Source organism: Typopeltis vanoorti, chromosome 4, assembly GCF_054136105.1.
Source record: "Typopeltis vanoorti isolate ZY-2024b chromosome 4, IOZ_Tvanoo_1.0, whole genome shotgun sequence".
Classification (NCBI taxonomy): domain Eukaryota; kingdom Metazoa; phylum Arthropoda; class Arachnida; order Uropygi; family Thelyphonidae; genus Typopeltis; species Typopeltis vanoorti.
In genome coordinates this window covers 58,278,261-58,296,440 of record NC_143552.1, presented here as the reverse complement: position 1 = coordinate 58,296,440, position 18,180 = coordinate 58,278,261, and the positions used below count along the sequence as shown (strand labels likewise).

The 18,180-nt window shown below is 36.4% G+C and overlaps 1 protein-coding gene across 1 annotated transcript in view; it reads left to right on the top strand.

Annotated features, from left to right (window-relative positions):
* Nucleotides 1–18,180, top strand: part of RpL9 (ribosomal protein L9) — a 47,737-nt gene that overhangs the window by 10,185 nt on the left and 19,372 nt on the right. The window contains exon 3 of the mRNA XM_090391205.1: nucleotides 14,541–14,746. Coding sequence (XP_090247331.1) covers nucleotides 14,541–14,746 — 206 coding nt within the window. The remainder of the gene's footprint in view (nucleotides 1–14,540; nucleotides 14,747–18,180) is intronic.

Here is an 18,180-nt window from a genome sequence, read left to right as displayed (position 1 = left end):
TTGACTCATTTTGACTTGGGTAGAATTTTTCTCCAGGTGATGTATGTAGTCAAAGACCTTATTCTGTGTGCATATGTCCATTCTGTTTTACCATGCCAAAGAGTATCCAGCTTAGATCCCATGATGTTGACCACCTCTGGCTGAGAATCTTGCCACTACATTGTCAAATTCATTTTCTCTATCATTCTTCTAATGCTATCACCAACCCTTCCAAATTTCCTTTCTTTAAATGTTGATTTTCTTCACTTTACTAACAATGAGGTCATCTCATTGTTAGTAAAGTTCACAACACCTGGGTTCCCATTTTCCAACTGCACAGAACAGACAGGCAGAGATGCTGAGACACATACTATTACTGAGGACCTTACATAGATTGTTTACATGCCTACTTTAGCTCCTCCATTGTTTCTGGTGGAGGAGACTTCCCAGTGATGGTACTGGCCCTTTTCATTCTTTTTCTTTCTGTATTCTTTGCTCTACTTCTGAGTCATTTTTTAAGACCACCCATCACTGGGATCCAACACTGTTTGCGGTGCGACACGTGGACATCCAAAAATAATGTCCCAGTGATGGTACTGACCCTTTTCATTCTTCCTCTTTTTCTTTGCTCTACTTCTTCTGAGTCATTTTTTACTATCCTTTCTTCCAGACCACCCATCACTGGGATCCAACACCCTACTGCTGTGTCTGCTGTGCGGTGTGATGCATGGATATCCAAAAAAGAGGGAATCCTGATAGTCTTTGCACTACTTGGCCACCTCCTTTGACAAGATAGGCGGTCCTGGCCAGGATCAGTTGGCTTAGTGAGCTTGCCTGCAGTGGTCAGTAAGTCTCTCACTCCATGATCTAGGGGGAGGTGGGATTCAAGGCTTGCTGTGGTGCTGGTATAGTGTCCGGTTCAGCCCCTGGCTTGCCACTCCTGAGCACAGTAATTTCTTACTAGTCAGTGGGCATCCATGTGCAGCTTCATGGTGGGTGGAGAGCTCTGGTGCTGAACCAAAAATCCTTTGAGCATGAATTCTTCATCCTCAAATTTCAGGGACTTTGATGAGAGCCCACTTGTCAAATTATTGCAAGGATATCACAAAGATAAACCACCAGACACTCCCATTAAATTAAACTTGACAACTGACCCTGACACACTAGAAGTATTGAATATTTTGCCAGAGGAAGAGATGGACACTTGCCATCCATAATCTTCCAAAAATCGTCCATATGACCTCCCGAAAACCAGACAAGCCTATAAAGCCAAAACAATAGGAAAATTTTTACAATGGAACTGTCGTGGGTTTCACAGAATATCGATAATATCAAGATTTTGTTCTGTTTTTGTCTACAGGAAGCATACTTAAGACCCAATGAGGACTCTTGCCTTAAGGAATTTCACTTTTGTATTCAAGGACAAAACTGGATGTGGTTCTGCTCATGGAGGAGTAGCTATCCTAGTGGAGAGTCGTATACATTTTTCCATGTTCAGATTAATACTGCTCTGGAAACATAGCGATTCGCCTATCCATGGAATTTCTTATTACAGTATGTTCAATTTGTTTACCCTGAGTGGTGAGTTAAATGAAACCAATCTTGATAAAACTTCCTGGGCCGATGCTTCTTATGTGTGACTTTAATGGATGGTCACAATACAATGTGGAGTAGTGCCAACGCAAATAGATGAGGTTGTATCATTCAACAAATTCTTAACAATAATGACCTCTCCCCTTTTGAATAATAGACTCAGTACTTTCTTCTATATGCCTACCCACCCATCATCTGCTCCCTTTCCACTACTCATGTGTGATGTCAAAGGGAACTTATATATACAGCAATCCCTCGATTAGTGCGCCTAATACATTCTTTAAAACAGGTACACTAATCAAATATAATAACCTATGGGAAAATGTATAATTCATTCCTCAGATATTTTTTTTATAAAAGAATTAGGGTATGCCTTAGGGCCTAGTTAAAGGAACACAATGAAGCTGCAAGACAATAAAACATATTCAGAATATAAATTTATTATTCTGCTTCTTAACAAAGAATTGAGCTAACGTAATTTGGTGGGCATTCTGTTTTTTTTTTTTTTTTTCATACAACTGATGGTATGGCCCTATTGCTTCTTCTGTAAATTTTACTGCTTCTCTCTTTACCAGGGTCAGTTTCTAATAAGCATTGCGCTTAAAAACTTTGATTGTACAAAAACTATTTTCAAATTGGTTCCGTGAAACTTCTTTGAGCTTGTCAGTGATTAAATTTTCTTCATGTTCTAAATATAGAATATGAAGAAAATTATGTGGGTCGGAATCACTCAACTTCTCAGAATGACATTTAATTAACTTAGATTCATTTGAAAAGCCTCTAAAATCATTTGCACAATGTGGAAGAATGTACTTCCAAACGGCTTGCATATTGCTAGCAGTAATTTCATTTGACTTTGCGACTATAACCAGGCTGAGATTTCTCTGATTTGCCTAGAAAAGTCTTGGAAGGCATTCGCTTCCAAAAAAAAAGGCTGGTTTCATTGACATTAAATATTTGTTGATCACAATAGTCTCCTTCTTACACAATTTTCTTCAAAATCTCTGGATATCTCCTTATCTGCACTTGTAGCTTCTCCTGTGATTAGAACATTATGTAGGCTATTTCTCTTTATGAAACGCTCAAATCATCCAGCACTAACGTGGAATTCTTCTTCTTTTCCATCATTGATAGCCCTTTCTTTCCAGGTTACAAAGAGACAATGCCTTTGATTTAATAAGGCCAGTGTTTAGAGGGATCCCTTTTTGGTTACAATCTTCGATCCATATAAAAAGAAGTCTCTAATTCAATCATTATAATACTTTGATTTTGAGTGCATGCATGATGAACTTGAAGCAGCCTTACCTTTCTCTTTGTATTCCGCAGTGGATTTACCATTTTTGTGTTCTTGTCCTATCTCTGCACTGGACTCACCTTGTTCATTTTTTTTATTATTTCAAGTTTTCTTCCAATAAGATTACTTTTCAAATCATTTTCACTTTTTTTCTATTTTTTGTTCACTAATTCTTTTACTCATGATTAATGGTTAGGAAAATAATTTAAAATAAAAAAGCAAAAAAAAAAACAATTGCACATGATATGATCAGCAAGCAGATGACATAAATTTTGGCTGTAAATTTGGAACATAGCGTACATGGAAATAGTGTAATATGCCATTAAAAAATAACTTTGTAAAATGTTTTAAATCACAAGAAAGTTGGAAAAGGTTTTCCAAAATTCAAAAAAAAAAAGCCATAAAAAATGTATAGATCTAAAATTTTTAAAATCTGTAACATTTATTTTTAAGATGTATATAGCCGCACTAATCTAATTTGGGTATTGAAAAAAAAATGACGCACTAATCGAAACTTACTGATCGGGGGTGCATTAATTGAGGGATTGCTGTATATGGAAGCAATCATTTTTCCTGTTCTTTGCACAATGTCTTCACAGTGCACTGATATGGAAAATGGACTAGGCTGATGGGGACACTTTTTCCAACTTTCTTGCGAAATTTAATGCTGATATAGTCAAACACCTATCAGTGAAACAGTAAAGTACATAACAGACTGCATTTTTCAGGCAGCAGCAGCAGCAGCCTCCATTCCAAGAACATCTCGATTTCCACTTTATCCAAAGCCAACACAGAGCATGGGTATATTTTATAGATACCCTATCACATCAAACTTAATAGCTTTCATGTGTTCTTGGGCCAAAGCACATTATATGAGACATCAGAGTCAGAAATAATCTTGCATCCAGTTTACCTCATCAGTTAATCAAATGACCAGTGCAAAAATTGTATGAGATAAAATCTGGAATATGAAAAGTGGATATAGAACACACCATTTGTCTACCTCCAGGCACAATGGTGGTACTGTTGCTGATCCCAAAACTATTTCAGACACCGGGAGAAAATTTTGCCAGAATCTTAGCAACAGCTTCATTTTATTATTATTATGGGCTACTCCATGGAATATGTAAAAATCATCATTTGTTGGCCAACATGTTGAATGTGGAGTTCCAGACATCCGCTGGAACATGGATCTGCACAAAAACATTCAGAACCGAAGCTCACAACTGCAATATGCAAGCTCCATGTTACCTGAAAACTAAAATGCAGTGTCGTCTTCCACGATAGTGCAAAGAGCATGTACATTGGGACGTGGGAAAGCTGTGTTATGGAGTGAAAAATCATGTTACATCCTCTACTGAGCGTCTCTTACTAGAGTGCAACTATGAAATTCAGAGCTGGCAGTGTGATGGTACTGTCCTGCTTGACCTCAGATCTCTGTTTGTGGTGCTAAACTCAGAGGTATCTGAACATTCTGGATAATATAGTGCCTCCTACTTTGTGGCATTTCTATGGAACTGACCATTGTCTCTTTGAGCATGACAGTGCACCATGTAATAAGGCTGTAACTGTGGTTTATGGCCATGAATGTCACCACACTTGACTGACTTCCACAGCCCTGATCTCAACCCTGTGGGATGAACTGGAGTGTGTGTGTGTGATAAATGACTTTTTATTTATTTTTTATAAATTAGTAGGGTAATTTCCTAGCTTTTCAAGCTCTGGCAAGTAGCATCTTTGAGTATCGTGGTTGAAGAAGGAAATAGCAGTTCTTCCATGCAGAAATAGCCAGATAATTAATACATCATCAACATAGCATCATTAATATGATGGTTTTAAATTGGCATCAAAAAAGCATACTTCAAGATGTCATCACTACTGCTGTCATTAACAGCAGTAGTGATGAATCCATGAATTTGTTTCTAAACTAAGAGTTGTTAACTGTGATACAAGAGTATCACATTTAACATCTCATTTCATCCAAAGGTTTCAGTAATTAGTTAAGTACTTTTCATAAGCTGTATGTTGGGAAACGTTCATTGAATATGGGCTGGAACTAGTATTCACTGGGCTGGACTGGTGGAATCAATAATTGTAGACCATATCTTAAAATGCTGACAGCTCATATGTATATAGTCTATAAAATTAAATTGTAAGTCATCAGTTAGAATTGAAGGAAATACAGGAAGATGGTTTGATGTAAAAAATTAGGTGTAAGACAATGATACATGCTGTTATCTCCACCCTTATCATCATTTATATGTATCGCTTTATGAAAGGAAAGTAGAATTAAACCTGTTCTTAAAATTGAATATATCCAACTTAGCTCTTTCTGCAGATGATATTGTACTCCAAAATACAACCAATACAAGTCTCCAATTTTCTTTAAATTGAATAACAGCAAATAATGGCACTTATAAATTGGTATTTGTTCATTAGATCTCTGGTTTCATTGGTTCTTATAATTCTTCTAGAGCACTTCAACCTGCATTAGTCCATCTTGATATTGATCTTCCTGCTAGTTGTTCTGGAATTTTTTTTCTTTGAACATATGTTTTGCTAACATTCATCTCTTATTAATGTAACTTTCATCTCTTATTAATGTAACTTTCATCTCTGCTTTTACATTCTTGAATGATAATGTTAATTTCTATTTATATTTAATGATTATCACTAAAGCCATTCATTCATGTCATTATCAGATTTTTATGAGAATTCTCATTGCTGCAGTCTTCACCATTCTTTGATCAGCTTTTTGTTTCTAACCCAACTGTAAGCCTACATGCTACACTTGATTTGAATGCTGTTAGTATAATGTTATGTTAATATTTTTATGTATATATATATATAAATCCTTTCTTTTAAATATTCAGCTATCTCTCTACTAAACCTGTCTTGCTTATGCTATTATTTAATTTGCTTTCTCACTGTCTTTTTCATGATTTCCATACCAATTTGTTATACTAATTATTTTATTTATCAGGATAACTTTACTGGAGATTGGTTACTTTTCTCTTACTTCACAGACCAAGCTGGAAGAAAAGCTGAATTGTTGCTATCAGTAATGATCTAACATGAATTGTTCACAACCTACCAGAATACCAGATAATCCTTATTATTCTCCCAACACCCTGGAATTTTCTTAACCAACTCTACTTCCAAATTCACTTTAGATGTTATCTTTCTTCTTGGCCACCATTCTGATCATAATCTTGTATGTTTCGTTTTTTACTGATTGTTCTTCTCCCACAATCTCAGAACATTATACTGGTATAATTGGAATGATCATTTGGGATTTCTGGTGTCTTTCCCCATGATCTAATTATTGCTTCTGCTCTTGCAACTCAATCACTTATTCTGATCTAATAACTGAAATTATTCTTGTTGGAATGAGTGCCTTTATTCCCCATTCTGTTCTAATTCCCCAACCCTTATCCTGGTCCTTATTTTCCAACAAATGTACCAAAACAGTCCAAACTAAAAGTGTCACATATGTGCAGCGTCTCAAGCTAGACTCGAGCCTCTCATTCATCTCGCACTACAGCCTCTAACAACTTCTATAAATATCAACAAATCAAAAACAGTCTTTATAAAGTCCAAATGCACTAAGCTTTCCACTTGCTCAAATTGGCATTGAACTTCGGGTCTCTTTCCAAGTCTGGTGGGCAAAACTTCTGCCGTAGTGTATTTTTACCTTTCTCTCTCTCTCTCTCTCTCATATTCTGATGAAGCATTGGTAACATCTAAAGATAAGGTATACCTCTTGACATCAGTCTTTTCTTCCATCTCTTTAGACTACCAATGCAAACTCCTCTCACTATTTCAGACTACTTACAGTATGCCTCCTGATATTTTGCCAGGACATCCTTGATATACTAATAAGCTCTTTCCTTCCCTTGACCCAAATGGCATATTTCTTTACTAAAAGTATTGTAATCACCAAATCTGGTGATTACAATACTTCTTATATTTTCATAACTTTCTGAGAGCAGTAAATTGGCCAGAAGATAAGATTACTTTTCAGAGGTGAAGACTGAGAAAGAATACTGGTGACATTAAGTTGTTGGCTATTTCTGGAGTCATATTATCCTATAAACCTTGAGGATACATCTTAAGGAATGAAAATGCCACCTTTTTTTGTTCACCAACCAGGTAGATATCTAAAAAAGAAAAGAAGAATAAAATTTGTCTAAGTTGTGGCTCAATGAACAAGTTGAGAATCATTGAAGTTCTAGATTGGTGTTCACAGCCATAAGAAGCTTATTATGATATTCATTAATAGTTTACTGTATTGAGTACTGAATATGCTGTTGTCTCTTAAGAATGGTCTCATCATAGTCTGTTAAATGTTATAAATTTGAGATCAGTGTTTTAGAAGAAAATCTAAATGGATGGCAATCGTGCAGTTTATTCTTGATTTAAAAATTAATGAAATGAAGCTTACAAGACTTAGGCTGAAATCCACTTTAGATTAAACAGGATATGTATTATTAGAGAATGGATTAAACAGGCTAATCACTATATCATACAGTTTATGACTAGCTAAATTTTAAGAATATACTTTGTACTGAAGAACACTACAGATATGTATATCCTATGCTTGAGCAGTGAATGGATTGAATTCAATAAAACTTGAGAAATTTTAATATTTAACTTAAAAGATAAATTGTAGTTCATCATCTGCAAAAATCACAGTATAAAGTAGTATGTCTTATAAGCATACTAGGTGGTATGCTTATAACTCACACACTTGCAATTTGTGATTATTATTTCAGCTTTCCACCAAGAGCATAAGAGTTGGATATAAATTGTCTATTTACCTTAAAGAAGTGTTCTGGAATAAAATAATGTTTTCGAGAGTGAAAACCAGAGCACCCAGAAGAAAACAAACCCCAAATATCAAGTTGAGCTGTATGCTGGCTAACACCATATGGTAACAATAGAAGAAAGTAACAATTTTTGTTAATTCTCAGTAGGATGGCTTGTGCTTGCTCATGTAATGTTTGTTGTGTCATGTAGTTCCCCTACAGGTAAAAGAACGCTTTCATACTCTAGTAGATCAAGAATTATCTATATCTTATCCTCACCAAAGTTTTTACAGTCATGGTAAAATATTCACTACCTATCTTAAATCACTTCTGGCCTTCGGGATCCCGTTTGCAAGTCCGAATCGTGTTTTTTGGGATCAGCGCATTGCAGAAAATTGGATCTGACAACACTTTGAATCATCATCATCATCATGCGTATCAAGGATTGAGGCCTAGCATGGCCTGTTCTGGCCTTAGATCACCGTTGATTCGTTTAAGAGGATTCCTGGTTTTCTTTTTCCTAATGGCTTGTACTTTAAGGCTTGTTTTGGTAATCTTTCTGTTTTCATTCTTTGAACGTGTTCCATCCATTTATGTTTATATTTTTTAATTTTTTCTATTACTGGTTCTTGGTTTAATTCTTTCATAATTTCTTTAAAAACAGCTGACATGAACAAGTCAGCTTTAATTGGACAGAGACCTAATGAACCAGTCTGTCCAGCTATGAAGCTGACTGGTTAATTCCTGCCTTTGGCTGACTGATGCAGGCTACTGTTCATCACTAGTTCCCTTTCTCTTTTTAATTATTAAGTTGATAGACTGCCGAAGTTTTTTTTCAGGTTATTTTTGGTTTTAATGGTACAAGACTACATATTTGGGTAAGCATTCTAGATTTTCATTTTTATAATTTCATACTCTTCTAGTTCTATCTTATTTCCTCGTCATTGTTTGCATTTGTATTTTTTTTTTCATTTTGCCATTGTATGCTTTATAATATGGTTTCTGCCGTTTCCTTTGTTTCCTGGGAATGAATTCAGTAGTCAGCCTTATTATCCCTTAAATTCACTATAGCAGGCTGCTTACATGGGGGTGCTTTGATCCTTAAGCACCCTTCTGTAGTGGTGGTAGTGGTGGTGGGGGGTAAAGGTCAAACTGGGAGGAAATGTCCACATAGCCTTTTTAAGGAATGCAGAGAACCAACCAGGGCTTCTGCAAATAACATAACAAAAGTCATGGGAAAACTTTGGTAAGAACATAGAAAATAAATATCAGGAAGGTGACAAAATATTCTGGAGGCTATTGAAAAAGTAGAAATGGAGGAAAAAGTACTGTATAAGGAATCAGATGTTAAAGGTGGAATGAAAACTGAAGATAAAGATTCTAGATGTCTGGAGTAATTAATTATGTCAGAATGATGTAGAAAACTCCCAACAGGAATGCAGTTGGGAATACATATCCATACTTGAAATGGAAAAAAAAAAAAGTCATCAGAAACCTAAAATGCAAAAATGCAGTTGGACTAGATGAAATTCAGCCCCTAATGTTTGAATATGGAGGCATAAAAGTTTTACAGTGGCTGCATTGCATAATTCAGAAGACCTGTTCAGAGAGTCCTATTCCAAATGATTGGAGTAAGGGAAATAAAACTGAATGTGAGAATTACAGAGGGTTTCAGAGAATTTCTCTTCTGAGTGTTCCTGGTACGATTTATGCAAGTATTGAGAAAAATTGTGAAAGGTAAGCTTGGTGAAGTAAAAGCTGCTTTCGCAAATAGAGGTTATTAGGATCATATTTAAGACAAACAGTTGAGAAATCTTTGGAATATAACGATTTGTATTTAAGATTTGTTGATCTGGAAAAGACATGACAAGGTGCCAAAAAGAAAGCTCTTCAAAATGTTACAGTTATATGGTGTAAATTGGGCATTATATCAAGCAATACATAGTCTTTATTGAAACTATAAGTCAGCAGTGAGAATCGAAAGAGGCACAGGATGATGATTCAATGTTAAATGAGGTGTGTGACAAGGGTGCATGTTACCTCTGCTGTTATTCATTATGTATATGGATCACATTATGAAGTATAATGGTATTAAATCTGATAACTAAATTGGAGATGTTAATCTTAGCTTATAACATTATGCAGATGATGTTATACTTCTGAATAAATTCAGTACAAATCTGAATAATTAGTATGAAAAAATCGGCAACATAAAGACAATGGAAATAGTCAGAAAACATCAACTGTATCCGGAATAATGAACCTATAGAACAAGTAAAACATTTCAGGGGTGCTTAGGGGTCAAAGCTGTATAACTGAGAGGAGACCTCCACATATCCTTTAAAGGAATGCGGAGAACCAACCAGGGCTTTTGCCTAATGTCCAATCCTCACCTTCTCGTGGTGCACCCTGTTGAGTATCTACCTGGATACTGAATGAACGAGGATGGGCTGGCAGTTTGGGATTTAGCCAACCAAATTGTATTCTTATTGACTAAACCAAAACAAAATGATGGTACAACATGACAAAATTTCATGCCGGCTGGGGTGTCGCCCGGTTATACAAGGCCCCAGTTTTTTTCACCAGGGAACCAGGACGAACAGCGAAAAGTCAGCTACTGGAACAAATCTGAAAACACACCCCAACTCAACATCACCAGAGTTAAAGATCAGTACTATCAACATAAAAAGCCTGAATGGCAAAGAAATGGAGCTAGCTGAGGAATTAGATAAGTACCAGATCGACATAATAGGGGTGACTGAAACAAAATAGACAAAAACTGGTGAGATCTTTCTGAGCAATAAATACAAAATGTTATATTCGGGCAATGACAACCAAGGAAAAGGAGTAGCCATAGTATTCAACACTAAATATGAGGCTAATCTTCTTGAATGGCAGGCAATCTCAAGTAGAGTGATATGGGCAAATATCAGAATGGAGAACTGGACAATGAGACTTATTTGTGCCTATGGTCCCACAGAAGGTTCTACTAAGGTAGAAGTGGAAGAATTTTTTGAGGTGCTAGAGAAAGCTACTGACACAATGAAAAAGGAAAAGTTGGTCCTTGTTGGAGATCTAAATAGCAGAGTAGGAAATGATTGTCAGACATACAAAAATATTTTGGGAAAATTTGGAGAAAAGAGCAAAGCAAATAATAATGGCAAATACCTGTTGGATTTCTGCTCAGGACATGGACTGGTTCATGTTCCAACATAAAAATGTGCACAAATTCACATGGAGTGAAGAGGCAAGGAATAAGAAAAGTCTCATTGACTATGTTATTGTTGATGTTTTCTCCCTGGTGCAGAACACCAGTCTACATAGGATTTGAAATTGGAAGTGATCACCATTTAGTCTTGAGCAGGATAAAATTGAATTTCATATTGAAAAGAAGAACATGTAAAAAAGTTTTAAAGAGAATAAAAGTTGAGCAGCTCTCAGATGTGAACTGTAGACTAAAATATACAAAGATTATTGAAGAAAAAATGAAAGAGTTTGAGAAAAGCAACCAAACCTTGAAGATTCAGTGGCAAACTGTGAAAAAATCCCTGATTGATTCAGCCAGAGAGGCATGTGGTGAGGTTGTCTGCAAGGATAGAAAAATCAGAACTCCCTGGTGGACACAGGAAGTTAAAGAGGCAGTGAAGGAAAAGAAGAAAGCATATCAAAACTTCCTGGCAAATAAGTCAGCTTGTGCTCTGAGAGAATACAGAGACAAATGTAAGAAAGCTAAACAGTGTGTAAAACTAGCTAAACAAAAGTCATGGGAGGACTTTGGCAAGAACATAGAAAATAAATATCAAGAAGGTGGTAAGATATTCTGGAGGTTGTTGAAGAAGCTTAGAAATGGAGGAAAGAGTGCTGTAAAAGGAGTTAGAGATGATAAAGGCGACATGAAAATGGAAGAAAAAGATATCCATGAAGTATGGAGTAATTACTTTGAAAAAGTTGCTAAATGAAACAAAAAGTGATAGCACAGTGATTAAAAACACTCAACAGACATACAGTCAGGAATACATATCCATACTTGAAGTAGAAAAAGCCATCAAAGGCCTGAAATGTGAAAAGGCAGCAGGAGTAGATGATATTTGAACAGAAATGCTCAAGTATGGTGGTATAAAAGTCTTTCTGTGGCTGCACTGTATAGTTCAGAAAGCCTGGACAGAGGGACGAATTCCTGATGATTGGAGTAGAGCTCTCATAGTACCCATATATAAAAAGGGAAATAGAACTGAATGTGAGAATTACAGAGATATTTCCTTACTGAGTGTTCCTGGCAAGATCTATGCAAGTATACTTGAGAAACGGTTATGAAGAATTGTGGAAGAAAAGCTTGGTGAAGAGCTAGCTGGGTTCGGGCCAAATAGAGACTGTCAGGATCAGATCTTCACTTTACGACAAATAGTTGAGAAAGCATGGAAATCTAACAAAGATCTATATTTAAGTTTTGTAGATATGGAAAAGGCATATGACAAGGTACCAAGAGAGAAGCTATTCAATATGCTACAGTTATATGGTGTCAGTGGGGCATTATATCAAGCAATACTTAGTCTTTATTTGAGTTGTAAGTCAGCAGTTAGAATTGAAGGAAGTACAGGAAGATGGTTTAACGTTAAAGCTGGTGTGAGTCAAGGATGTAAATTATCCCCTATGTTATTCATTATCTATATGGATCACATTATGATGAAAAGTGGTATTAAACATGATATCAAAATTAGAGATGTTAATGTCAACTGTTTGCTTTATGCTGAAGATGTTATACTTCTAAATAAATCTGCTACAAGCCTGCAAAATTCCTTGCCTAAATTGAATAACTGTTGTAACAGATATGGTATGAAGGTCAACAATAAAAAGACAAAGACAATGAAAATAGGCAGAATCGTTGAAAATATCAACTACTTTGTGAACGGAGAACCTGTGGAACAAGTAAAACATTTTAGCTACTGAGGCACGATTCTTAGTTAAGATGGTAAATTAAATATCGAAATAGACCATAGAATCAACAAAGCTGGTATGGTAGGAAGTCAATTGAATAAATTCATATGGTATAAGAGAGAAATTAGTCAGAACACTAAATTAGCTGTATACAAGACAGTGTTCAAACCAATTTTAACTTATGGATCTGAGGGCTGGGTCAGAAGTAAAACACTTGACCAAAGACTAGAGACCGCAGATATGAGAGTCCTGAGAAAGATTAGAGGCGTGAACAGATGACATCAATGGCAATATCATATTAAAAATGAGGATATTAGGAAAGAACTTTATTGTCAGCATCCAGGAATGCGTTAGCAGAGCTAATCTAAGGTGGTATGGTCACTTAAACAGAATGGGCGAGGAAAGATTCGCAAAACAAGTGTTCTCTGCCAAGTTGCCTGGAAAATGAACCAGAGGAAGACCAAGATATGGGTGGATTGATACTGTACAAAGATCCTTAGATGATAGAAATATAAGATCTGATAATGTTTTATTCTTGACAAGTAACAGACTAATTTGGAGGAAAATTGTAGATAGGAAGTTAGTAATGATGTAAATTTTTCATGTAGTACTATCATATCCTGTACACCCCTTGAGGGGTGTACAGGATATGATATTCAGGAATTGGATAATGATGAAACATTTCAGCTATTCAGGCACAATATTTAGTGAAGATGGCAAATTAAATATGGAAATAGACTACAGAATTAGTAAAGCTGGTATGGTAGAAGTCAGCTAAATAAATTTATATGGATTAGGAAAGAAATTAGTCAAAACACTAAATTAGTTATATACAAGTGTTTAAACTAGTTTTAACTTATAGATCTGAGAGCTGGGTTAGAAATAATACACTTGATTAAGGACTGGAGACCTCTGTTATGAAAGTTCTGAAAAAGATTAGTGCAATGAACCAATAGCTTCAATGGCAGTATCACATTAAAAATGAAGATATTAGGAATGAACTTGATATTGTCAGCATCCAGGAATGCATTAGCAGAGTTAATCTCAGGTGGTATAGTCACTTAAACAGAATTTGAGAGGAAAGATTAGCAAAACAAGTGTTCTTTGTCAGGTTGGGAGAAAAGACCCAGAGGATGACCAAGATGTAAGTGGATTGATACAGTAAAATGCAACTTCAAAGATAGAAATATAAGATCTGATAATGTTGGACTCTTTACAGATAACAGATTAATTTCTAGAAAAATTGACCAGAAGTAGTAATGGTGTAACTTTTTCATGTAGTACTATCCTGTGGGTACATATCAGATATGTATCAAAAACCTTATACCATAACAAGGTATTTCTCTGATTCCTAGGAGTTTGCTACAATGTGCATGTGTAACTAATTAAAAATAGTTTTGTCATTCTTAGCAAGTTAAAAAATAGTGTATTATTTCCACGGCTTGACCAGTTATGCTTACCCACTTGTTTGTGGCAAGCAACTGTAAACTGGACAAAGCAGAATTTTTTTATTTAATAAAGAAAACTTCTAATCATTGTACAGTCTTATTAATTGTTTTGTTGCGCTCCTATTGAATTGAATTATTTGGGGTATTATTTAAAAAATTGGGGGGTCTTCAGCAAATAAATTTCTGTAATAGGTTTTTGTATAATTTGTTAAGCCCTGTTTATTTTTGGTCACAGGGATTAAAAATTCTCCAGTAAATAAGGTTAAAAAAATATAAAGTTTGAAATTGAACATCTTCTCAATCAATTTTCAGTCTTGAAAATTCCCAGATAATGTGAATACTGTATTCTCCACATGTAATGTATTGATTTTTATTTTCTGTAAATTTTTAGTTAATTTTTTTTTAGCAAATTATGTGACAGATGCTACTAGTTAAATTTTAAACAGTTTGTTTCTAATTTTTTCAAATTATATTTTATTGTAGTTGAAGTGAAAGTCAAGTCACGTAGAGTTACTGTTAAAGGACCTCGTGGAATTCTGAAAAGGGACTTCAGGCATGTGCAAGTTGATATGCAAGTAATTGGTAAAGATAAACTGCAAGTGCAGAAATGGTTTGGAATTCGTAAGGAATTGGCTACTGTTCGCACTGTCTGCTCACACATTGAGAACATGATCAAAGGTGTGACTAAGGTAACAGTTGATATGTATATTAAGTAAACATGTTGAGATTTTGTGATGAGCAGCTTTATGAAATGTGTATTTTGGAAATTTTAACAGACCATTGTGTTTTAATCAGATTGTAGCTTATATCCATTTTGTTTTCTTGTTACCAAATTTCAGTTTCCTTTCTAAATACAAGCAGTAAGTTGGATCAGAAAAAGATTCTTTCATCCTCCTATCTCTAGATTTAATGCTCTTCATTGTAGTCTTGCTTTAACCCTTAGTGGATTCACTGTGCATTTCATAAGTGGGTGCATAAAAATGCAGTAAAAAATTGTCTTCAAAATATATTGTGATCCAGTCTGTTAATCTCTCAGTAGTATGATAGTATTGTGAAAAGTTGACATGAGGAACCTTTATGTGATCTCTTTTGGTTAAAGGCAAGTTAGCAATCTCATACAGAGGTAGAGTTTTTCTGCCCGGAAACCCCCCCCTCCCCTCCCCATCCCTCAGAATAGACAAACTGGCCCTGTGAACACACGGATTTGCCATCATAATATACATATACTTAATCCCACATTAGGTCAGCTTTCTCCCCCCCCCCCCCCAAGAGATGGGGGAGAAAGATATGGGACTCCATACAAATAAATAATGGAAAGTTTGTTAGGGCTTTCATACAGAAATATGTTGACATAGAAACTACTTTGCAATGAACAGCACAGGTTTACTAAGGAAAGGTTGCTCACATTCCCTTTCATATAATGAATTTGACCACAACATGGTCAAATTCATGACACCTGTAATGAATTTGACCATGTTGCCACCTATTGGTGAGAGTGATCATAAGGTCTTGACCTGGGAGGTGGCTAAAGGTGTGGAATTTTCGATTAAGACAGGGTATATGTGGAATTACCGTGCTGACAAGTATGACAAGCTTAGGGGATTGCTCGGATCAGTGCCATGGCATGTACAACTGCAAGGGCTGGACGTCGATAGAGCATGGGAAGTGGTCAAGGAGCATTTACAGGAGGTTATGGCTGATTGTATACCTAGGGTCCGAATAGTAAAACAAGTAGGGGTTAAATGGATGAATAACACCATTAAGCTTGAGCTGCAAAAAAAGAAACAACTGTGGAGGGAATTTAAAGAAAGGGGTGACCTGCAGGCACACGAACGGTATAAAGTGCAGGCCCGAAAGGTAACGAGTGTGGTAAAGAAAGCAAAAGCGGATTATGAAAGGAAACTAGCTATGCAAGCAAAAGATAATCCCAAACAGTTCTTTCAATATGCTGCAAGCAAGAAAAAAATTGTACACGGCAAAATGATTTTAAGGAATGACGATGGTAAGGAGGTCACTGAATCAGTCGATATAGTGGAGTTACTGAGCGTGCACTTTGCAAAAGTATATCATCCAGGTGGTGACATTGAAAAAATGAAGGAACCATTAGTTTATACAGGAATAGTGATGAATGAAGTGGAGGTGACTAGTCTATTACAGAACCTTAATGTGAACACATCTTTGGGATTGGATGGTATACCGGCACGAGTCTTGTGTGAAGCGGCTAAGGAATTATCAGTACCCTTGACCATGTTGTTTAATCTGAGTCTCAGGTCTGGTTTAGTCCCGAAGGTGTGGAAAGAGGGGAAAATAGTTTCACTGCATAAAGGAGGATCCAAGACTACGGTTGCAAATTACCGACCGATCAGCATATCAGGAGTCGTTGTCAAAGTCTTGGAGAAAGTAGTCAAGGGAAAAATACAGGAATGGATTGATGAAAATGAGATACTATACAGGGGACAGCATGGCTTTGTGAAGGGTAGATCATGCTTCAGTAACTTGCTCAAGTTTTATAACAAGGTGACGGCTGAACTGGATAAGGGAAATGGGTTTACAGTGATACTGCTGGACCTGGCAAAGGTGTTTGACAGGATACCACATGGAATACTAATCCGTAAACTACAACATATGGGAATGGATATAGGGTTGGTGAGATGGATAGGTGGTTGGTTGATGGAGAGATATCAAAGAGTAGTTTATTCAGGAGTAGAGTCCAAAAGATGGCCTGTGACTAGTGGTGCACCGCAGGGTTCTGTTCTTGGACCACTACTGTTTAATCTGTTCATTAACGATATAGGGAAGGATCTAAGTGGAACAATTCATTTGTTCGCTGATGATGCAAAGTTGGGTAGGGCAATAGTGAATGCAGAAGATGTCAAAGTCTTGCAGGATGACTTAGATAGATTGGAGCTCTGGGCTAAGGAGAATGGATGTCAATTTAATGTGACAAAATATAAGGTTATGCATTTTGGGGTGAAAAGATTAGCAGCAGTATGCCACATTGGTGGAACTCTACTCCAAGAGATTGATGAGGCCAGGGACTTGGGAGTGTTGGTGGATAGGGAGATGAAGTTTAGCGGGCACATTGCAAAAGTAGCTAAATCAGCTCATGAACTCACTTGGTTGTTGAAAAATACCTTGACGAGCAGAGACAAGCAAGTTATTGTACCTCTGTACCGAGCCTTGATAAGACCTCATCTCGACTACTGTGCCCAAATTTGGTTACCTCGGTTACTTCTTGATGGGGAGGAGGTGGAGAGGATCCAGAGGCGAATGACTAAGATGATAACAGGTCTATGGAATGAATCATATGAGAACAGGTTGAAGATTTGTGGGTTGCAGAAACTAGTTGATAGGCAGAAAAGGGGCGATATGATTGAGACATTCAAATTGCTAAAGGGATTCTATAGGATTAATTCAGAGGATATTTTTGAGATCAGGACTGGTGGTGGGAGAACTAGGGGACACCTATGGAAGCTGGGCAAGAGTGTGGTTAGCAGGGGTGTTAGAGCTGGGTTCTTTACTTTTAGAGTGGTAAATGAGTGGAATAAGCTGCCAGAGTCTGTTGTGGGTGCTATGACGGTAAACAAGTTCAAGGCAAGGTATGATAGATACTGTGAGAATGTAATCGCATAGTTGTGTGGACATGATGTTTAGGGCCTCCCTCGATGAGTCTAAGGACTCCTGGAGTCGCCCGAAATAATAATAATAAAAATAATAAAATATCTTAAAAGTTTCTATCATGTCTTCTCTTTTCTGCCTATCAACTAAACTTTGTAACCCACAAACCTTCAACCTATCCTCGTAAGGAGCATTCCTGCTAGACCTCTCACCAGCTTAGTCACTCGTCTCTGAATCTTTTCTACCATTTCCTAGTCTCTATGAAACCCAAGGGACCAAGTCTGTGTACAGTAGTCAAAATGTGGCAGAATCATATAAAGAGGGATAATAACATACCTATCAAAAGATTATTTGGATGTTGAAAAACACATTAGCATGTTTTTCAATCCAAATAATCCTTTGAGCTGTTTTACAATATGCACTCTGAACTTCAGTTCTCTGTCCACCATTACCCCAAGTCCTTAGCCTCTTCAATTTCCTGCAATCCAGTACCATCAATGATACA